Genomic DNA, 24,565 nt, shown 5'->3' with positions numbered 1-24,565 from the left:
CACATTAGTCTAACACTAATAATCAGTTCATTTAAAAAAAAACATATAAGTCCCATGTTCTTATGACAAGGAAAGCAATGTTTAATCATTACCTTGATGCCCGATGACTCCTGAGATAGGCACAGGCTCCCCGTGACCCGAGAAGTTTGGATAAGCGGTAGAAAATGAATGAATGAATGAATGAATGAATGAATATTATTGATGAAGAAATTGAACATTTTCAGATTATTTGTGAATTAGAGTAATAAAATATTTTACTTTATACATTACTTTAAAATAATGAACTTGTTTTTTTTAATAACATCATGCTGGTATGTTTTATCCCTTATTTAGTTCTAGTACTGAAATATCCTAATAAAATCTGTATATCAAACGTTATCTTACAATATATTACGAGCTGTCACAGTGTTGAGCCGCTGCAGCAGGAAAAGCAGGAGCTGATTTCATTAGATATCAGAGCACTGTATCATTTAATCATATATTAAATACGACCTCATCTCTTATTAAAATCACGTCAGTCTTCGTCAGGTTACCACAAAATGCTAATAATATTTCTGTCACACTGTGCTGTATTTTAGTGTGTGCTCTGTGATGACAGGACATGTGCTTTTAGATTGTATTTGATTAGACGTTCAGGTCCCGGATGGAAAGAGGATCACAACTGGATTGGATATGGATTGGAGCCATATTTATAGAAATTTACGACACTGTATATATAAGTCATGTTACTTTATATTTTGTCCTAGTACTACACATGCTTTCACGGGTTAACTGCCGGATCCTTGTGCACATGCATGTGGACTAAAAAGCAGCAACAAACCGATAAGGCCCATCAGTGGACGGCCGACCGAAATCAGGAGTAATTGTGAGCGCTGTACTGTCTCGTGAAAAGACCTGGCTGACTGGGTGTGCTTCACTTCAGGGTTTGATTGCAGGTGATAGGAACTTATCTGAAACAGCACAGGCAAGGCTGCTGTTTATCTTCTGAAGAGTATCGATCCGCTCAGATCTCAGAGAGAGAGAGAGAGAGAGAGAGAGAGAGAGAGAGAGAGAGAGAGAGAGAGAGAGAGAGAGAGAGAGAGAGATGCCAAAGGCCTAGAACATTCTGGACTTACTGATGTGTTTATGCTTCCCTCTCACTACTCCTGCTTCTCCCTGTTTTTCTCCCTTCATCCTCTGTGTCTTCTTCGTCTTTTATTAGTTATTTCTTTAGCTACTATCTTAGGATCGTAGCCCTTTGTGGATTATACAGAACATGTTTTATGAGACTTCCCAGTGCTGCTGTAGAGATACAGAGAAAATCCTCAGACACCGAATGACAATAAAAAGTGCTTAGAAATTAAATGAAAAGATAGATAGATAAATAAATAAATAAATAAAAAAGGTAGAAACCTCTGATTAGATCCTTGTTAAATCATAAATCTGATTGTTCAGAAGGTGTTAATTCATTTTCTATAACAGCAGCTCTGAGAGAGACATTTATTCCTAGAAGGAGTCTCCAGTGTCAGTGCTTTGTATCTGTGAACATGTTTTCATTGACGGAAAACGTCTTCAAGACAGATAACTATGTGGTTTCTGATTTCTCTGGAAATTAGCATGACAGGCTACGTTGTTAAAAAATAAATAAATAAATAAATAAAATATAGAAAGCCTAATTTAAGTGATAACAGGAACCCAGAAACCTTTGGATTTTTGTATAGAATTCTTCATCTATTTACTGTACCATAGCTAACGAATGGTTTAAAGCATGACCTACCATTTACTTAATAAAATAAACACTGTTATCACTGGCAGGTTACTGAGGTGTAAGAGGAATAAAACACTTCATGCCGTGCTGATATTGATGGACACTCCACTTCGGAGTCATAACAGTTACTCCTCTTTGCGTCAGCCCGTGTTGAAACAGATTGTGCGTTACTTTCCTATCGTTTTGTTTCTTACTCATTACATTTTCACTACATTCTGTGCTCCTTTAAAACAAAACAAAGCAGTTCTGCTTCACCGACAGCCACCTTAACTGAAATTTGCACGATTATCATCAGTCATTAAAAAAATCAACACGCCTGCTTTGTTTCACTCCCACTGCCTCTCTTGTGCTCGTCCAATGTTGTCATCGTCTCTCTCCAGGCTTATCAAGCTAAACATATTAAACCGAGCAGGTTGCGATTTGGCAAGGAACACTTTCTATTTCAGAGCTTCATTAATCTGGGGAAGGATGGAAATTTGAATTTAAAAAAAAAAAATCATCTCCTTGAAAGGCGTCAAGCGTTGCACCTTGGTCCCAGAGCACCTCACAGAATTAGTTATGCGCGACAGACGTAACCCGAATGCGAGGCTGATGAAAGTGTTCAACTACAATGTCTGTTCTGATGGATTATTGAGGGAAAACGCCACTTGAGGTTTACTGGGAGTGGAGAACGTCTGCAATGAATTTAATTTACAATTCAAGGCGACGGCCAATGAAAAATGGCGCGTAAAAACGCTGTGTAGTCGTGTTGGGGGTGTTTCTAATTGGTCTTTGCAGCAAATGGGGGTATGCTGAAATCTGTCCACATGCTGTGAGAGGTCAAAGCCTGTTTATACAGCAAAAACATTCCCCTCCCATTCATGTCTGTATAGCTGCTTGTTCATCGTGACAGAAAACCACACACGGTACCAGTGAACCAGCTGACCCTGGCTCTCACCTCATAGTTCCCGGTCTGTCTCAAACCCCTTTTGATGTATCACGCGCCATGCCTTATGGCCAAAAGAACAGAACATTGCTGAGTAACTCTGTAGAGTCTGTGTTGATAGTTACATAGAGCACCCTCACACATTCCCAGGCTCCAGCAGCTGTGGACGACCTTAAGAGCAATCTTTTACCTCGGCGTGATGAATACCGTGTTTTTCATTCCATACTCTGCCATGTTAATTTATCAATGTGATGCTAGCATTGTGTATACTCAAGGCTTAGTCTGCCGTGTGTGTGTGTGTGTGTGTGCGCTCACAACAGAACAGAGAGCCCACAGCAGTAAGACAGCAAGCACGGCTCATTCATCTTCACACCTTTGTATAGAGGCACTGAGAGTGTGTGTGTGTGTGTGTGTGTGTGTGTGTGTGTGTGTGTGTGTGTGTGTGTGTGTGTGTGTGTGTGTGGGTCTGAAAGAGAGAGAGTATACAGGTCAGGAAATTCACAGTTGTTAGCATTAACCTTCCGCATAAACCTTCACTAACCTTCGCTTGTGAAAGGTGACGAAAACCGAGATATACAGCGCCGAGAACTGAAGCAAAGCTATTATGATACTGTTACCTCTCATTTACAGTTTCGCCTTTGACTGGAGGCATGTGGCCTTGCTTCAGAGGTCACTTGCTATTTTGCACACTGATAGAAAAAGGAATGCTGTATGGGAAAATCAGTACACGCAATTAGCAGCCGTCAAATGAGCTTCGAAGGTCACATTTCATGTCTAGAGATTATGCAGAGAGTTTGCGGTGTGTTTGAGTGTTAGCGTACTTACTGAAAGTGGATTAAGTTGCACCTTCTCAAGATGAGATTTTCATAGCTGCATAAACAATGACCTTGTTTAACTCAATCGCTGTATATTGCGTTGGCGTTTGAAATTGAATTTACTATGGAAATAAAGCATATCTTAAGACACATTAAGCAAAGTTCATTATGCTTTAATGCCACCATAAATGCCAGAGATATATATTGAGTCATAATATCAGCACAATTACTGTACATGACCTAACACTTATTTTTGTATGTCTGGCAGGGCTAATAAATCTACTGAAGGAGTTTCCTCTATAGACCGGTGAATGATGTGTGTTTGCGCTATGCAAGAAGGAGTAAATAATGAACTGAACTGAACTGAACACTTGTCTCTAACAACTTATGTCTGCACTTAGTTTTCATTTCCTGTGCAGACTAGATTTTGAGTTGTGGCCTCCAAAAACAGAGGTTTGCCCTTCTGTGGAGCTTGTTGTTGAGAAACCATATGTTCGAAGAAAGACTGAACTTCCTAAACTTGTTATTTCTCCTTCTCTGGCAAAGATAGTATGGCTAACATGACTACAGATCCGTACCACATTAATTACCGGTCTATTACACAGTGATATTTAACACTATGGTTGTTTTACTTGAGAAAAAAAATCGAGACAATTTGGATGGAGCTTTGTGGTGCATTCATAGAGTGTTCTTAAACCAAGTATAAACCAAGTCCTTCTAACAGGGAACACTGCAGAGGTAATAATAGTTTCACTCTGTTTGTACCTCAGTTCACCACAAATTCACCCACTGGGGAAGATTCCTCACTTGAAACCAGCATACAACCACATGCCCATCCAGTAGCCATAGCAATAACACGAATCCACAAATTCAGACAAGCCCAATGCATCTATGTCAGTAGGGTTCTGTAAGGTAACATCCATTAGAAAAATGGCAGCTCTGCACAATCGACCTCTTCTCTGTCTCCCTGTATTGTCAGAACCTTCATCAATGGAAACCTCCTCCCACAGAGATGCAACCACCACCACCCCCACCCCACTTCCAGCCTCCCCGATTGTTTTCTCCCAGGGATCCATTATTGCAACGACACACACAATGCAGTCCGCCCATTTCCTGACTGGAGTTAGATTAGCATTGAGTGCAAGGAAAACAAGGCCTGCACGCTATTCTGGGTGGAATGCGACAGACTTTGTGAGTAGCATGCCACCCATGAGACTAGAGAACAAGACCCTAAGCAGGGCAATCACACTGGGATTACCCGGAGGTAATCAGAAATTCGCTGAAGTTGTAAGAGATTTTGGCTGTCTTGCAATTTCGGGCACCAACCGTCGGGAGTTACTGAAAAAAGAATTATAGAGAAGAGTACATGAATGGTGTAGACGACTTAGACTAGAAGACACTTTAAGTCAGAGCGATCGCTGGGAGGAAAGGTATCAAGGAATATGAGATAACAGAGAGACATAGCAGAATTCTGGATAGAGTTAAGGCCGGTGGAGCAGAACTCAGAAGCCTCCTCTCGCCTTTCCTGTCTAATGTTTCAATGCCTCACTATAAGTCTATTAGCCATCCTGTGCTAGGTTATTGATAGACGTGGTACAGCAGGCCCAAGGTAAAGTGTTGATAAAGGCCAGAGGAGCATTGACAATCAATACTTCTAATGGCTTTGCATTATAAGTGCATGACTGAGAACATCCTCTTAGTCCTCAATTAGATCTCATATAGCATGGTAAAAATGTTTGGGGAAAAAAAAAATGTTTGGCCTCTATCTCTTTTTATTGAGAATGGTGCTCTGGGCTAGAACAGAAGCTAACACTGGTCTGTAGCTTGATTCAAGATTTTCGGAATATTACCTTATGAATTTCCAGGCTTGAGTAATTTTGTATACAGTATATTCAAGGTTAAGTGCTTGTTTACATTTCTTTCTGTTACTAAAACCAAGGTAAGCATTTATAGGTCCCTGTTGTAATCCTGACTCCATTTGTGACAAGGATTTATGGGAGTAATTTTCATTGGAGTCAAAGTAAAAATGACCAGGAATTGTCCGTTCCTGAACTTTCTGACAATATATTTAATTCTTAATTTTTTTTTTTTTTGCTGTGTTTTTAGATGTGACTAAGCCTGACATGATAAATGATCTGTGAACAGAAGGAAATTTATAGACTTTGGCACACTAAACTCTTCTCAATTCACTCGAGTATCCAAATCGGAGATATGTGACAGCAAGCGTACATCTCACCGAGTCATAAAATTCCACACACACAACTTTCCACTCTGTAGCAAACTTCACAAAAGTCCAAAGCATGCCCTTCTTTTTTGCATTGCGATTGATAGGTGGAAAAAGTAACAATGGTTGAGCAAATGGAGACAAATTGTGGTGCAGGCTGTTGATGTGGCTGTCAAAATAAGAGTAAAAAATGAGAGCTGGGATCGTCTCCTGGACCTTGGGTGAGGAGAGCGGCATGGCAGTTTTAGGCATCGCTGAACTTGACATAAACTACAGGAGTGCTTTATAATGACAACCATGTATGTTTGGGTGATCGGCTCTCAGCCTTGGTGGACCCATGTATAAGTGTGTGCCTTAAAATCTGCCGATGGACACCAGGCAGGGTTTTTTTTCCCCAGATGAAGAGATCACAACAGCCAAGCGAAACAACCAGTCCACGAATATTGTACCTTAACCAAGACAAGGTTTACAATGGATGGACGTGCAAGTCCATCAAGAGACAGAGCTGTGTGTATCAGATATACCTGATGTAGAAATGCATATGAATGAGGACATCATCTGCAACAGAATGATAAACTTCATAACTGAACATTACTGCTGCCAATTTCACATGTTTTACTGACAGAGCTGATAGTGCAAACACAAATTATTACGTACTGTAGATCTGTCAGAATTCATTCTCTAGGAATCTGAATTGGAATTGTATTAGGCAGTAGAATTCCAGAAAGCTCCTATTCATGATTCCTTGTCACTATTTCTATAAACATTAACAATAAATATTACGTATGTCTATTGGATATAATGTCATGTGGCGTACTGCACATATTTTATAAATATAATATTCCAAATCAACTTTATTATTCATTGCCTTTTATAAAACAAAAATAATATTCATTCATTTATTCGTTCATTTTCTACTGCTTATCCGAACTACTCGGGTCACGGGGAGCCTGTGCCTATCTCAGGCGTCATCGGGCATCGAGGCAGGATACACCCTGGACGGAGTGCCAACCCATCACAGGGCACACACACACACACTCTCATTTACTCACACACTCACACACTACGGACAATTTTCCAGAGATGCCAATCATGCACGTCTTTGGACCGGGGGAGGAAACCGGAGTACCCGGAGGAAACCCCCGAGGCACATGGAGAACATGCAAACTCCACACACACAAGGCGGAGGCGGGAATCGAACCCCCAACCCTGGAGGTGTGAAGCGAACGTGCTAACCACTAAGCCACAGTGCCCCAAAGTAATATTATATATATATATATATATATATATATATATATATATATATATATATATATATATATGTATATATATATATATATATATATATATATATATATGTGTGTGTGTGTGTGTGTGTGTGTGTGTGTGTGTGTGTGTGTGTGTGTGTGTTATATATATATATATATATATATATATATATATATATATATATATATATATATATATATATATATATATATATATATATGTCAAGACTCAACCGGGACTTTTGGCCACGTGCTGTTTTTGTTTATCATCTTCGTCACGTGTCTGCCCCGCCTTCGTCTGCCCCTCCCTGTCTTCACACCTGTTCCTTATTGTTTCATCGTGTCTTTTTATATTTAAGTGAGCCGCGTTGCCGAGTGCAGCGCGGAATCATTAGTTACGTTTACCCCTCGTCATGTCTAGTCTTTAAGTGTCTTCATTTGTATTGCTTTTATTATCGTCTTTATGTCGTTGTCTTTATCATTTATTAAACCCCTTTCCTTTGAAGCTATCCTGCATACGGGTCTGTCTCCATCCTCTTCCGGTTGTGACAATATATATATATATATTTGTTTTAATTATTATTAATTATTATTATTCACAGATCATTATTAGTTGCACACTACACCATATGGCAAGTTATCAAGGAACTACTTCTAGACTATATCTAGAAATGCTTACAAAGGATCATTAGCCATTTAGAAATAATTAGAAGCGCAGTTTATGATATACGGATATTGGCTTCATAGAAAGCGTTATCAGAATTCTTCCTGTGTATAGATTTATGTATAAAAAAAATCTTTTTTTTTATAATAGGTTGTAGATCCAATGCATTTCACTAACTAATGCCAGCTTTTTTATTCAGATCATGTTTGATGTCTATAGAGGCCACGGTGCTTGCTGGCTATCTGTGAACCTTGTACTGACCTCTGCAGTGGCCTGAATCTTACTCGTGGACTGTAGACGCACTTTGCTTGGAGTTATAAGGAACATTTCTTGGCTTAAGGAGTCTCTTCAAATATGAATGAGGAGTCTGGTTAAAAACTGAAACTGAGGTGAAGTGCACTGAGTTTTGACCCCGTGTTTATTTGGGGTTTTAATGAAAACTCCTCCACAGCTTTGAAATACAAGTGAGCATTGTGTACAGTTCAACAAGTCGGCAATGGAATGGTTTGTGCACTTTCTTACACGCCTCTTGTTTAAGACAGAAGAAAAGAAGAAAAAAAAAAAAACGAGGCAGATGAGACTGGGCCGGCAGCCCAAATATCTCACAATCACCACAACTTCATAACACAGCATTACTGCTGCCAGTTTAACATGTACCATTGACAATCCTGCTAACACCGGCATCAATCAGATCAGTCAGAATTCATACACTAGGAAATTTGTACTGCCTTGTCTGGTGACAGTTCTGTCATAATTCAGATCGACTAGATATTGCGTTATTAACAGATATATATCCAGACAGCAATAGGAAGTGGATATTATTTCTATTTGCCAGAAAGCTTTTGAATGGAATCTGGTTGATACTAGAAGTGTGCATTTCCTTGGGATCCCATGGGACATTTACATTTACAGCATTTGGCAGACGCCCTTATCCAGAGCGACGTACATACAGTACTGTAAGTGCTTAAATCTCTAACATTGAATACATTAATGCTTAATGCTGGCTCACTAAGTTACATACTTGAGATACCATGAGTTTAAAACATTTGTTCAAAGTTACAATGAAAAATGTCAAAGGTTGTGTTTTTTTTTTTTTTTTTTTTTAATGCAAAAGATAAGGAATGAAGTGCTAGTTGAAGTGTTTCCTGAATAAGTAGGTCTTCAACCGCCGCTTGAAGATAGCATAACATACGGGATGTAAATATTTACTATAGCTGTATAGGAGAGAAGGAAAGACGATGTTTGTTAACCTAAACATGCAGTACATCATGTATTTAGAACATCTTTAGTAATTGCCTGGTCAAGGTTGGAGTGGGATAAATTGGGCTACTAATTTGTTTAGATTTTGGGATATGAACAGAACAGAGAATTATTTAGACAATATTGTGTAGGTACAAACAACTCAGTTATGAAATTACGTGATGTTTGTGAGCTCGAGGATGCATCATAGAAAGAATTCACACATCATGCTGACAAAGGTGTGTCATCATGCCCTTGACATGATGCAGGTTATCACGGCACAACTGCAAACACACACACACACACACACACACACACACACACACACACACACACACACACACACACACACCTATTGACACATTATGGAAAATTTAACCAGCCTGCAACACGTGTCTTTGGACTGGGGAGGAAACCCGAAAGAAACCTGGCATAGGTTCATTCATTCATACATTCATTTTCTACCACTTATCCGAACTTCTCAGGTCACGGGGAGCCTGTACCTATCTCAGGCGTCATCGGGCATCAAGGCAGGATACACCCTGGACGGAGTGCCAACCCATCGCAGGGCACACACACACATTCTCATTCACTCACACACTCACACACGACGGACAATTTTCCAGAGATGCCAATCAACCTACCATGCATGTCTTTGGACCGAGGGGAGGAAACCGGAGTACCCGGAGGAAACCCTCGAGGCACGGGGAGAAAATGCAAACTCCACACACAGAAGGCGGAGGCGGGAATCGAATCGAGTGAATGAAACCACTACGCCACCGTGCCCCCGGGATAGGTTCATTTAAAAGTAAAATGGAAAAACCCCTTCAGTTCACAATTTAAATCCATATAGACGCGAACATTTAAAGCACTTGGCATATAAAGGTACGGCGAGGGGCATGGTGTTACACTCCTAATAATCATTTTATGAAATTACTCACCCATGACCCCCTTAGCTTCTGCGATCTGGTTTACATTGAGGAGCCCCAATTTTAACAGCATTTTTGCATCTTAGAACTAATGCACTTACATTATCAAAGGTAGAGACAGCTGCTTAATTAATGCATGAGTTTGAGCTGTTGCTGTTCAACCCATTTCTAGAACCGGCATCCATTTCATGTGATAGCTGTCTCTGTGTATTAGAGAATTTGCTGTGAGTGTTATGAGGCGCTTTAATCTACAGCATTTCCGATTTGCCTTGCTGTGTGGCCTCACGCTTTCTTTCATTAGCAGACACGGTTGAATTTGCATGCAACCCATTTCATATCCTCTTCCATGGCGTTCAAGTTTCCGTTGAAAATAATGAGCGACCGAGCGTGACCGAGGATTATCAAAAATCAGTGAGAAGGAAATGAATTTTATTATTTTAAATCACTGCAGAATAACATAAGCAGTAAAATGAAAAAGTTTGGTTATGACCTTTGACTTCAGAGGTCAAGGTGGACTTTGCTAGCATACAGTAATTAAGGCACTTGACTCCAAACTGCAGAAAGATGCCATCCCTACAGATCCATATAAGTCCATGCTTTGGGAAAATGTGTGAACTAAATGGCCTAAGAGGAAACTGACATTTTGCTATGCTCCCTGCAGATGGTTGTCGCGGCATCGTACCTGTTCCTGTTAAACGTTTTAGGTAAAGCATAACGCGTAACTGAGTCACATGTCTCTCTAATACTCGTTAGTTACCCCAGGGAGCTCTAATGAGGTATATCTGATAAGCACACTCTCTTTTAGCTATTTTGCTGAGACAAGCAGGATGAAATAAGAAGTCCAAAGAATGATCCCATCCCTAAGATCTACTGTATGTGGTGTATCATGGGAGGTCTGCAAGGGATAGAAAGAGTTTAGAACAGCACCAGGGGCTAAGATTTAGCAAAGGACTCCCCCCTCACAGTTGAGAGCATGAAAATAAATGGTTGGTGTGGCCAAGCCTACATTCCCTAGCTGTAGCAGTTAAGCCACCAGTGCTACAGGCGTAGGACAGAAACGTCTGATCTGTGCTGTATTATTCTGATGTTTTTTAATCCGGCTGACTTTTCCTCAGCCTGTAGCATCGTGTGACATTTATTTGTTGGTAAATTTATGCGAAGAAGGACAAGTCTCCTTAAGCCTGACTGTCAGCTTAGAGCATCTATAAGCTTGTAGATACCACTATTGTGTGTAGAATCATTATAGGATCTTCACTACGAATGGTGCAGATCTGCAAAATGCTTTCTTAGCCTGATTGTGGGCCAAGCAAATCTATTTGTTTTGTATTATTTACTCTAATCGACCGTTCTATTCAGGGTTTCGGGCCCACCTTGCACTCGCTGATGCATCACGACTTGGTGCGTAGCGTGGATGAATAAACGAGTATTTATTTGTTTTAGATTTATTTCTCTATTAAACTCCACCCCCAAGGTTTTCCCTTGATGTTAAATATGACTATTTCCTATTATCTCCAGGTGCTGAATTTTCATTTTAAGGAAACGAAAGCTCATTATCAGCGATTAACCCGATCAACCAGGTTTTCATTTATAGAGGTGGCTTCTGGCTAGCGGTGCCCCATTTGTATGGCCACTTAGCTGCTTTGTTTTTTGGCTGCATGTTTTCCAACACAGACACAGCTGTTTCTCATCTAGACAAGAGTTCCAGCTGTGGAGCAAATCCCCTGCACAGCTTCCCAGCCCGGCCTGCACATCTCTGCCTCATAAAAAAAGTCAGATATCCTCCACGTGGGTGTGGAGCGGCCTCTATCTCATTTCTCCCCTGAGCCTCTACTAAGCTCCATTGCCAGTTTACGTCTGCAACGTGAAGTGTCAATTTTGCCGCCGCTTTGCATCTCAATTGCGTTTTGTTTTTCTTTCTCTTATTGAAACGGTTCTCCATGATTGTCCTTGAAGCTATGTGTTGCACTCGTAGCACATTAGTGTGGACTGGCTAATCTCGGAGGATGTCTACGGTGGATTGTTTAGCCTGTAGAAGGGTGTTTCAAGACAATATACATTATTCAAGTGACAAACACATGATGTGGTTTGGCAGCAGGTTGGAAATGGCATATCATTGTGACGATATGTGCAGAAAAAAAAAACACCCTGGCATCAGATAATCCTGTGACAGATGCACCTTTATAAACTGCATAATGTGGATTAAGCATTCCAGACCATCAAATAGCAGCAGATATGATTTAATGCATCCAGGCTTTGTTTTATCATACTGAGGGGCAAGCGATTAAGTGCCCTATTACTGCCTGTTCAGGATAAGATAAGCAGAGCAGAAAAAAATGCATTTATTTGCACTTTCAATTGTGCTGGCTGCCAAAAGCTGCCTGGCAAACAGGAGAAAAAGGAGACTATCTCTTAATGAGAACCCTCAAAGAGAACAGGCCAGAGGGCAAAGCAATGACTCCAATGCTGAGCGTGTTTTGAAAAGAAGCTATTCACTGGCTTGTTTTAGTCCTCTGTGTTTCTCTGAGAGTTCAGTTTTGAGGGCGTACATATTAAATCAACACCTTGGCTTCGGAGAGCATCTTTTTATCCAATGGGTGATTTTGTATGAGCCGCCATCTGTGTTGCATATCTGGAATGTCCTACGTTTAATAAGGGGCAATTCGGTCATGTGTTAGATTAGAGCTGTTGTCGCGTATGAGTGGATTTGCATTAGATAAAACGCATGAAATGTGTTCACGAAGAACGTGCTAGAGAGATTCCACTGTAGACTTTATAAGGTGTTCAGTCTCAACTATCGAGGCTGCTCCTTTAAAAGAGAAGTGGAAAGAAACACAAAGTTTTCAGCTGTAATTTAAACTTTGGGGACTTGGAGATCTAACAACATGGCGGATAGATACAGATAGAAGCCCAGGGTTTCTAGTACCGACGTGGAATAATGGTTGCTTTTTAGTCCCCACACACCAACATAAAACCATAAATAGTCAAATAAATAAATAAATAAATAAATAAATAAACAAGTAAGTAAGTAAGTAAGTAAATAAATAAAGCAAAGGAATATATCTAAGCAATCTTGCGAGGGATTACATTAGGGATACAGTCCTTAAAGGTTTGGATTTCTTTAAACATTTATTTTTGCACTTGTAACATATTGTACAAAAAAGTACACTAAGGTAGTAGCTGATAATTAGGATAGTCGACATATGCATACGCCGTATGATTGCCAGGCGTCGGTGGAGGAGGCGGATGCAAGTGCAGGTCATTTATAGTGGAAAGTATGAACAAAACAAACAAAGGGTGAACACAAGAGCCATCGACATGAACTATGGGTACGAGGCACGGCACATACTGTACAGACCATAAGCGATTACATGCACAATATCAGCACCGAAAGCTTGACAACTTAACATTTGAGTTCCTAAAATGAATTAAGTACAAAAAAAACAATAGCAGATATAATAGGTTCACACAGTAACAACATAAAACATGCCAGAGTTAAAGGGATGAACGCATGATAAGACGTTGCAGACAAACAGCAAAACACATAAGGTATAAATACACAAACTGTTTGAGTATGAATCAAAAAAATGAATCAGTCCCAAGATCCAGGCAGGATGATTTTTAGTCATTAATATTATAATGTTTTTATGAAGCTGTTTTGGTATGCAGAATATCTGTACAGTATTTTTCCAAATTATTTAAACAGAAATCTTGAACATTTATGTGTAGGTTATTTAACACTAGCATTTTTTAAAATGATTTTATTTAAATATTTTTAATTATATAATTTTATGTTTATAATATATTTTTAATCATATTTTTATTTTTTATTAGATTTTATTATATAAGATTTTTTTACAATTATTTACAATAATTATTTACAATTATTTGAGTCTTGGATTTAAAGCAGCACATTTTTTTCATCCTTTTCGTTTTTTAAGCCATCACAGACTGTGTCAAATTCTAATCTGTGGTTTATCCAGAGTACAGTGTAGGATAACAGTGACCGTGCTAAAGAAATTTGCTACTTACTAAAAAATGCTACTTTTTTTTAATATAATTTCTTTCTAAAAGCAAGATGTAAAAAATCCATTCGTATGTTGATCAAAGTTTCTTCTTGAACATAAGGAGAAATGCGATTCGTAGACTTTTGGGAAATCACATTGCACCCATGGCTCTTTTTGGAGGTAAACAGAGTAATGAATATTCTATCGCGTTCTTGACTCTGAAACAAATGAGGTATTCAGACAGATTATAAGATATCGAGAAATATGAGAACTTCATTCTTTACTGATAATTTTCACACAAAGGAAAAGACTATTTGTCCTCATACAGCCTCATACAGAATACTTGTTGCAAACGGTCAGGTGTGTTAGTCTGACTTGATATATTTGACCTGCTGACATTGGATGGATGCATGACATGTTACTTCTTAACACATATTATGTTCTGCTCTTTCACTCAGGAGGCAGGATTCAGTATGGGAGGATCGACAGCAATGTGACAATGCAGTGTGGCTCTCTGGACAATGACGCCTCAGTGACGTGGAAGGTGAACGGGACAGATGTGAAGGCCAAGCGGAGGGAGGAAGGGCCACGACTTATCCTCCTGGAGGTGGACATGAGTAACAACGGCCTTTACAGCTGTTTCCAGAATCCTGATGGCCAAAGGCGAGACCAGATCACGCTTCGCATCGGACGTGAGTTTAATCGTTGTTTTCTGCTCTCTTTCCGTCCTTCACTTTCTCGTGAGTTCTTTTTTATTTAGAATTTTCTTTGCTCTTCCTCGTCCATCTCTCATTCTTTGCCATTCTTCACTCTGCCTGTTTCCCCGACTCCTTCCTGATAGTTTGACCCCATGCACTGTTTACTGAAACTCTTTATTCCCTAAACAAGCCCATCATTGCTTACAGCTTTTACCAGCTTGTGCTATAAAGACGTGAACTTCTTTCAAACCCCATCTTTCAAGCAAGGTCTTTTATTAATAATCATAAACATCATCATCCATCATCCCTTCCTCTGTCCTCTGCCCCCCCTCCATCCTCCCCAGCCTTCTCTACTTGATTCATGGGCTGTGTTTGGGTCTTCTCTAAGTGGTTATGGGGTGTGGTGTCATCTTGGACATTAAGCCCCTTCCAGATGTTGCTGTTAAAAAAAATGCCGCTGTGCTGAACGGGGTCATTGGCAGGCCATTGGATAAGGCAGGAGGTTCCTACAACCCTTTTCACCAATCCTGAATGATGAGCAATAGCCGTCTCCATCCCAGACTGCAAACGCATACGTGATTCTTCTTGGAATGTGTACACAGTGTAATGGACTGCTATCTCATTTGGCCTAAAAGACCATTTAACCCCAGGTCAGTTAAGGCTTAACACTCGCAAACATCATGAACACAGGTGGCTCTAGGAGCAGGGGTATTTTTTTTCCAAGGAATTTCTTTTCAGTCCTGAACAACTGGGAGCAAATTAGCATGAATGGCCGCATGGTGCTTAGCGCTTTAATCAATAATGGTGACAAGATGCTACCCATAATGCTCTCTGACAGCAATTAAATTTACTAATTAAATTACAGAAATTGGAAAACCAAAATGAGACAAGCCTGCTTATGATTGTGCAGAGAAGAATGAGCTTTCTCAGCTGTGTATGTCTTTACAGGCTTTTGAAAATCCCCGAATGTAATATCACAGAAAACATGAGATTAATAGGCTCAGCATGGGCCTTGGCATCTAAAATAATCACTTTCTTGCTCTTTATCTACTTTTATTGGTACGTACTAGCTCGGATTCATTTTCTCTAATCTTGCCTTCCTTGTTAGTTGACTTTGGCTTCTCCATTTAACAATCACTGTCAAATCTCAACAAAAGGCAGCCATTTGTAATGTTCTCTGTTTTCTAAAGGTCTGGTTCTGGTACAGCTACGTATTCATACTTGAGTGCTAGAGGAAAAAAAATTAATCCATTGCCTTGGTATCATTCATATAAAGGCTCCTTGGTATGCGTGTTAACTTCCAGGACTGTCACTAAAAATCAATCCTTAGATTCGAGGGAAAAAACAAGCTCTATCTGGCCTGGAGAATTCCCATGTTTCCAAAAGTTTTCCGTTCCATCTCTTTAAATCAGGCTCCACTTTAGAGGCTTGGTATACAGAACCCAGATTTGTGCCCTTATAATTACCATGTCTAAGATTAAAATCAGAGATGATAGGCAGCGATGGTTTTCATTATTGCGTATGTAACTTTTTAGCGACTGTGACGTGTTTGGACTTGTGCTGTAATGGACCTTGAGAGAAAATTCTAGAAAGATTTTCAACTATAAATGGACTCTTGGTCCCGCCTCCGCCTTGTGTGTGTGGAGTTTGCATGTTCTCCCCGTGCCTCGGGGGTTTCCTCCGGGTACTCCGGTTTCCTCCCCCGGTCCAAAGACATGCATGGTAGGTTGATTGGCATCTCTGGAAAATTGTCTGTAGTGTGTGAGTGTGTGAGTGAATGAGAGTATGTGTGTGCCCTGCGATGTGTTGTTACTTCATCCAGGGTGTATCCTGCCTCGATGCCCGATGACGCCTGAGCTAGGCACAGGCTCCCCGTGACCTGAGAAGTTCGGATAAGTGGTAGAAAATGAATGAATGAATGAATGAATGAATGAATGAATGAATTCTTGGTTAGAATCTTAATTTAGACAAAATTTTAAAAAACAAAACAAAACCAAAAAAAACATAACATTAGTGATTAGTATAAATTTAAAACATAAGTGTATATGTCGGACTGATGCTTCATGTTCCTTTTGACTTTTGACTACTACTCATTGATGTAATTTTTGTGGAGACAGACCTCCAGCTGATGAGTCTTCATCTAGCAGCTTCATTTGCTTCTCGGACAAGCGGCATTTACTTAAAGTGACGTCTTAGAACTCTTTGGTGTTTAGTAGTTAAACATTCAGAGATTACTCTTCCTGCAAGTTAGACAGTATACAAATTTCGAACCGCAATGTCCTGCCTGCTGTAGGGGAGACCAGGGGCAATTTTTAGCAATACATCAAAAAACATTTTTATTGGAATAACCATTTTGTTATATTTCAAACTTCAATCTGTCAACTGCTGAAACAATGTATTTAAGTGGTTTTATGAAATATGTACAGGTTGAAAAAATTGATTTTAACACAGTTTCTCCACTGTTACAACCGTCCCAGTGTACAGGGACGGTTGTAACGCATGTCATCTCAAGTGAGCTAGCTTGACTGCTAGTTTGACACTTGTTAGCCATTTATATTTTTAGTTAAAAAAAAAATAGTGATTCTAATAATACTTGTTTGAATTCAAAGACTTTTGATCCTATAACAGCATCCAAAAAAGAAAAGTATTTTTTTTTATAGATAACTCCATCAGGAAGATACAAATGTGGCTCCCTTTATGGCAAAAAAATGGAGGGAAACTAACTGAGCATGTGCAGTGAGTGTCCTCGCTCTATGTTGTTTCTGATTGGAGGAATGCAAGGTGTTACAACCGTCCCCTGTTACAACGGTCCCTGGTCTCCCTTACTTCAGCCGCTTTTCTCAAATTCTACCATTAAGCACAGGTTTAAAAAGAAATAAAATTTCCAGGCTGAATTGCCATTTCGTTACTCAGCTGTCCTTTCACAACAACCTTACAATAACACACAGTGGAATGGACTTTGGACCAGAAAGACCATAAAAAGGAAAAAAAACAAATGCAAAGTTTACTGTTGTAAATTTCCCGTCTCGAGACGCAAAGACAAACAGCATCCTGTTTGCTTTTGCTTCTCATCTTCGCTTTGCCATGGAAAAAAAAAGCCATTAAGAGGAGAAAGCTGTTATCCACCAAGATGAGGTATCTGGTGTGACTCTGTGCTGTGGTTAGAGCCTGAGGAAGCTGCTTATGTTGTTGTCTTTGACAGTGTGTGTTGGTGTTTGGTTCCTCCGCAGAGTTTGACAAGACGGGACACATGCTGAGCTCACCAGTGCTTTGCTTGTAAATGTCACAAACGATGAAAATGTTATTACTGTTGCTGCTTTAGCAAGAACAAATAATCATATCCAGTCAGTTTTTTTAACCAAGTGTGTGTCTTCTCAAAGAACATAAATGAAGCAATGATATAATTAACCTTTATAATTATTGCGATCATCTGTGGTCTACACTTAGGAGCCAGATGTCTTCTGTAATCACTCCACTAATGAGCCACCGATGTCAAATATAAAGATCTCTTCAGCCTGATATTTTTGAAAACCTACAAAAAAAAAACTCAGCATGTTTTTCCACCATCAAGCATTCCCATTTTCCCAAAGGTTCATTTCAAACAGCATGACCGATCTCGTGACCTACTCTCCAAATTACTGGCTATGACAGCAAAACCAAAAGTGGCGTTCTTTTATCCTAATCTCTAAAATCCGCACAAAACAACAAATACATGTACAAATTGCCCTGTGGGTGAGTTTCCAAAAGTAATGGAGGATTTATTTGTTTGTTTGTTTGTTTGTTTTTGTAATATACCCGAGATATGGGTTGTGTAGTATTTCTTAGAGAGATGCACTATAGTGCGTATTTAATTAAGGCCAGGCTCGCAACACGGACAGCTTTGTTGAACATGATTGATATTTTGTTTACTGTTCAGATCCACTGGGATTCTGGAGAACGGGTCAGCCAATGTAGCAGACGCTAATTATATCATTTCTGGATGGAAAGAGAATACACTAAGAAAAGATAAAAGCGGACGAAAGCCATCCTGTGAGACGGGGGCCAGATTTTGTTCTTATTAGTCCTTCTCTAGTTTGTTTTTATGGCTTTCATTGCGAGTGTTTGCTTTGCCCTTGGGTACCGGATAATTATTTAAGACAGCCAAATGAAATGGTGTGTCTAGTACTTAAATCGGTGTATGTGTAAAGGCAAAAGAGCATACAGCTCTTCTATCCTGTCTGTTTTTTGCCTTTTATAGTGATGATATAAAGTCATATGCAGCGCTGTGTCAGCAGACAGATGATTTAATTGCTCAGTGTAGGCTAATAAAATGTAGTGCGTTTGATGGATTTGGCAACCTTTTCAATGACGGCTGTAAATTTCACCCTGGATGTGGAGCAATGGAAACGCCTTTCTTCAATGCTGGATGGTTTTTTGGAGCTTTTTTTACCTACTGGGATCGAGATAGAGAGAGAAATATAGAGATACGACACCGGTGTCATTTTTCAGCTGCACATTTATGGGGTTCTGCTGCTTTGTCTAATCCTTAGGGAAAAGGAGATGCTGATCTTCAGCTTTAATTTACAAGCTAGTTCCTACAGGATTTCCTCTCTAATCCAGCATTTTTTGCTGTCCCATCTGTCCTGGGTAAAAGTTCTCATGAAGAGCGAGAGACGGGGAATGGGGTGAAACAGAGGGGAAGAGCTGGAGCTGTATATCTGTAAAAGCAGCCAGGCAGTGCATCTGCAAATTCAAACAAACTCGTAATGTCCTAATCAAAATGAATATCGTTCATGTCAAACTCATCTCCATTTTTAAGATAGATGTTACACTGTACGAGCAGGAGATCGATAAGTAATTTACATTTCTGTGGTTCATTTCTCTGGGCGTATTCTTGTTTTTCCACAGTGGCATATTAGTTTTGTTATTCTTAAATAGATGATGATGATGATGATGATGATGATGATGTTGATGGTGGTGGTGGTCTGGGAGGGAATCAACTGACTGGTGGTGGGGGTGGGGGTGGTGTTGGTCTGGGTAGCAGATACAACTGACACAACAGCTCTATCACAATTTAATATTCAAGTATTGATTTTTGTTCATTGAGATTAGAATTGACATTTGAGCAAACGCTGCATCAGATGAATTAAAATATGTGAAGGTAGAGACTCGAAAACCTCCTTGATTACAAATAATAGGCACAAGCATCAAAACTAAGCAACTAAACAATGCCATCATTTTACAATTGTCAGACTGTATCTGACCGTAGAAAGGATATTATTCATAATAACACTCTCCGGTGTTTATAACAGTTTATAATCACACCCTAAAGTGTCACCCAAATGAGGATGAGGTACACTTTGGAGTCTGGTTCCTCTCAAGGTTTCTTCCTCTTCCATCTAAGGGAGTTTTTCCTCACCACAGTCACCTCAGTCACCTCAGGCTTGTTCATTGGGGATAAATACAAACACGTTTAAATATAAATATAATATTAATCTTAAACATTTGTATAATATTAATCTTTGTATAATACATTTTTGAGCTATATTTGTTATGTTCTTTAAAGCTGCTTTGAGACAATGTTTGTTGTCCAAAGAGCTATACAAATAAAATTTGAATTGGAATTGAACTGAATTGGAATGTAATGTTTATTAATGTTAATGACTAGATTTCGGCTATAAATGATATAGTTAAAGGAACTGAATGTGATGCCTTTATATTTCTGTCATGTGGCAGACACCTTTTATCCAAAGTGATTTACATTTATGTCCTTCATACTGTACATCTGAGCAGTTGAGGGTTAAGGACCTTGCTTCAGAGCCCAGCAGTGGCATTTGGTGGCCCTGGGCTTCAAACTCACAACCTTCTAATCAGCACTCAAACATCTTATCCAGCTAATCAGAGCAGAACCTGAGAAGTTCTCTTGACATACTGTAACATTTCTTGTCCTGTAGTTAGTCTCTGGTACAGTAATGCAGACAAGTGTGTGTGTGTGTGTGTGTGTGTGTGTGTGTGTGTGTGTGTGTGTGTGTGTGTGTGTGTGTGTGTGTGTGTGTGTGTCTGTACATAACAAAAGCTGAGCTGATTCATTTATAGAAAACATAACAGTCGCTGAAACCCATGCGATTTTTTCCTCATGCGCTACATTCATTAGCTCTGTAACAGTACTTTCACAAGTCCATGGTTCAGTCTCTTTGGGATTATATCATCACTCTCTCTGTACCATCGTCATAGTCACTGCTGCAGGGAAGACTCTAAGACTCAGGGAAAAAAAAAACCTTAGCTCCTGTCTTAAAACCAGTCCAACATGCGCATTCATTCAGACCACCAGAAAGTTTCTGTAGTAGAAGCCGGCCATGAAACGGTAGCTCGGATTTAACGATACGCATTACGTAACTTCCTCGTCGTGTGCCATCGCATTGAGCCGCCTCAGATTAACAGCTGCATTCTGATTGGCTGCTTAATCTCGTGTAAAATATTAAGCACAAAAGATTCAGAAGAACCCTATGAGTTGTAATACCAGTATAAAAGGAAAGAAGCAGAAAATGTTGAAATCGGGATTTTGTAGATCCCACATGTAAGTACTTTGGGTAGATGAAAAGAAGCAAATCAGAACAAAATACAATAGCAAGTTCTCAGGGATGAGCCGGTTTTATTACGGAATAACACGCGCCTATTGCTCTAGGCTTGATTAGAAGTCTGAGTGGTCGGTGCTTATTTTTTTTTTTTTCTTTTCTCTTTATTCTTCATTTCCACACTCCAGCATGCGCCTGGTAGATGCAAGGGTTCATATGCTCGGCTCAATGAAAGCGTGAAGAAGGCCTGTTGATCTGGGGAGGTTTAACTTCAAAAGACGCACAGCCCACACAGACACACTTGTACACACACATATACTGTACACACACACACACACACGCACACACTCACACACACATCCATCACTGGCCTTAGGGAAGGGGCCAAGTTTGTTGTTAGTCTCTTAGCTGAACATGTCTAATGTTTTACAGCATCAACAGTATCAGGAAATGAACCTCAGGGAGATTTTGATGATGTCAGAATAAATGTCACAAGTTGAGGATAGAGTTTCAAGTCAAGTCAAGTCAAGTCAAGAAGCTTTTATTGTCATTTCAACCATATATAGGTGTTGCAGTACACAGTGAAATGAGACAACGTTTCTCTAGGATCAAGGTGCTACATACTGTAAAACAAAGACAGGGCTAAGGACATGTAAGTAGTCTTAGCCACATAAAGTGCAACTGTGCAAACTGGTGCAAACAGTGCAGGACAAGACAAACAAGACAGTGCAGGACAAGACAAACAAGACAGTGCAGGACAATACAGTGTAGACAAAAAGTTACAAGACAATACAAAAAGTACAAAAAATACAATACACAAAAGACAATAAACAGTAAACAGAGACAGCGCCGACCGACCAGTGTAAACACTGTATGTACAGTAAATACTGTATGTAAACACTGTATGTGAATACTGAATGTTCAAACAATATTCCATGCAGTAACATTAGAATGAACACAGTTTCTTAGCAGCAGGTGCTTGGGACAATATATAGAATTGTGCAAAAAAACAGCAAATGACTGAAACATTGTATAGTATGTGCAATACGAGCAAAAATGGCTGAAGTGTTGGACAGTTTGTGCAAAACAGCAGAAAAGTGTGCAAAACAGAGTTTAGATATTTCATAACAGTTTTCAGTGACTGTTAACTTCCAGAGGTGTAAAATACCGATCACCGACCAGACTAACACGTTAACGTCGACTTGGCGGTCCGTCAGTCTTCTCAGCAGAGGCACGTAGTTATGCGCCGTATTCGTCATCGTTATATGTTATTTTCAGTTGTTTCCTTTCCTTTAGGATCTATTTTGTCTGTGGTTGGATCCCAAAATATAGTTGGTTCACTGAGCACTTTAGAGGACACTACCGTATTATACTCTGAGGGAATTTATAGTCAAATCTGAGATGCTGTGTATGAGGAGATTAAACTAAAATAGAATACATCAAATCCCATGTATGTGAAGGCAAGTCGAAATATGATGGATTACTTGTAGGTGAAAAATAAGAATAAAAATAAAGCTGAAACTTTAAATGCTACTCAAAGTTTTCAGCTCCTGAACAGAATTAATGAATAAATTGTTAATGTTCATTAAATTCAAATACTAAATATTGTCATTTTTTTTTAACACAAAAAAAGTTTCTCTCAGGAATCCCACCCAAATCGCAGAATAATTTATACACCGATTGTCCGCTTGAAGGTTAATTCATTTTAGTTTTGAAGTATTTATATCTCCAACACGACTTTCACATGTTTTTACTCTGCTTGTTAGTTATGCATCAGAACGCATTAGCATTCAGACTAGACATATGACTGTAAGCATCGCTGACCACATCTGCACATGGTTTTAGTGATCACAGCTGTACTTAATGCTGTCCACTTGTGATGGGATCACCCCAGATGGCTGTTAGTACCAGCTCTGAAAAAAGCTCTGATTTCACATTCAGCACTGCATCTGAAGTGCTGATATATATATTTTTTTTTATTCAGCTACCACTGTGCTGCTCTGATGTACTCTTTAAGACTGTGGCTTACTGCCACTGCTTGTCTTTTTAATTAATCCTACCAAAGCGCTGAGGCACTTCTGTGTAAATCTCTGTGGGCTGACAGCAGAGTCAGGTCTTTGCAAAAAAAAAAAAAAGCAACAACAAAAAAAAAAGACACCTGACTAGAAACAACATGAAAGGCAACGTGTAGGTCCTGCTTTCTATACCACGTTGCTCTTAAGGGTTTGTGCCGCTCTAGTGTGATGAGATACAGCACTGTCTGATGCTTATTTCTGATCGATCCGGTGTCGGTTTACTTTTTTAACAGTAGCGACGTAGCTTCGATATATAAACAGCGTACAGTAATTCTTGATATCGTGAAATTGGTACAAATCGTGAAGGAGATCTTTAACGTTTTTGGTCTCCAGTGTTTAGTTAAAGGAAGAGGTGGATATCTTCTGACATTGTCAGGGTGGAGAGATTTGAGGTTCTAAAAATAGAGAACAAAAGAAAGGCTGGTGAAAGAATGACCATTTATAACTGCTAGAACATGGTTCATATATCCATCCATCTATCCATGGTCTATCTATCCATTTTCTGTACAGTTTATCCTAAACAGGGTCATCTGGTATCTATCCCTGGACTAGGTGCCATCTCTCCAAACTCCCTCTCTCTCTCTCTCTCTCTCTCTCTCTCTCTCTCTCTCTCACACACACACACACACACACACACACACACACACACACACACACACACACACACACACACACACACACACACACACACACACACAAAGGTCACTGGGGAGGAAACCTGAGCGCCCGTAGGAAACCCCCGAAGCTCAAGGGGAACAAGTAAACTCCATACACACCGAGCAGAGTTTATAATCGAACCCTCAACCCCAGAAGCGGGAAGCCACTGATCCTCCAGTAAAATGTATGACATATTATTGAGTAATGAATAAAAACTGTATTCATTAGCAATTTGCTCATGTTAAAGGAGCATAAACACTTTGGGATGCTGGAATTGGAAAAGAATCGACTTCACACCGTAACGCCACCTGTGTGTTGATTATTCGTCTATTACAGCACATTCTGGCTCATTTTATTCCTCATTATAAAAAGCTTCACGACTCCTAAATACCACCGTTTGTTCAGAAAGCTTCTGCATTCCTGTCATGAGCTCAGTTTGCTACAAAAACCTTGAAATATTTCCACCCTGCCAGTGAACGCACAGAACAGCTGGATTACATGATAAATAATTCAATTACCGAAGCGGCAATGGCACTTTCTAAAACGTTACCAGCAGGTGCGGCCGAGTTCAGATTAGTTTTATCACCTCTTTCAAGCGGAGGAAAACATATTCACACCCCCAGCAATCTCCTACGTCTCGGGTCGGTGGCTCATCACAGATAATCTAAGAAAATAATAGGCGAAAGGCTTAACTAAAATAACAATGGCATCCCGGTTTCTCACTGGCTTTTCGTTCAGCGCCCAATGTACACAAAAAACAGAAAAT

General features: G+C 39.7%; 1 protein-coding gene across 2 annotated transcripts in view; it reads left to right on the top strand.

The window, feature by feature from the left end:
• Window positions 1-24,565, top strand: part of cntfr (ciliary neurotrophic factor receptor) — a 182,168-nt gene that overhangs the window by 81,887 nt on the left and 75,716 nt on the right. For both annotated transcript variants that reach the window (XM_027140971.2, XM_027140972.2), the window contains one exon: window positions 14,274-14,507. In XM_027140971.2, the coding sequence (XP_026996772.1) occupies window positions 14,274-14,507 (234 nt within the window). The remainder of the gene's footprint in view (window positions 1-14,273; window positions 14,508-24,565) is intronic.

Source organism: Tachysurus fulvidraco, chromosome 20 (genome assembly GCF_022655615.1).
Source record: "Tachysurus fulvidraco isolate hzauxx_2018 chromosome 20, HZAU_PFXX_2.0, whole genome shotgun sequence".
Taxonomy (NCBI): Eukaryota; Metazoa; Chordata; class Actinopteri; order Siluriformes; family Bagridae; genus Tachysurus; species Tachysurus fulvidraco.
The sequence above is the reverse complement of the archived record's forward strand: the minus strand, read 5'-3'. Positions and strand labels throughout refer to the sequence as shown.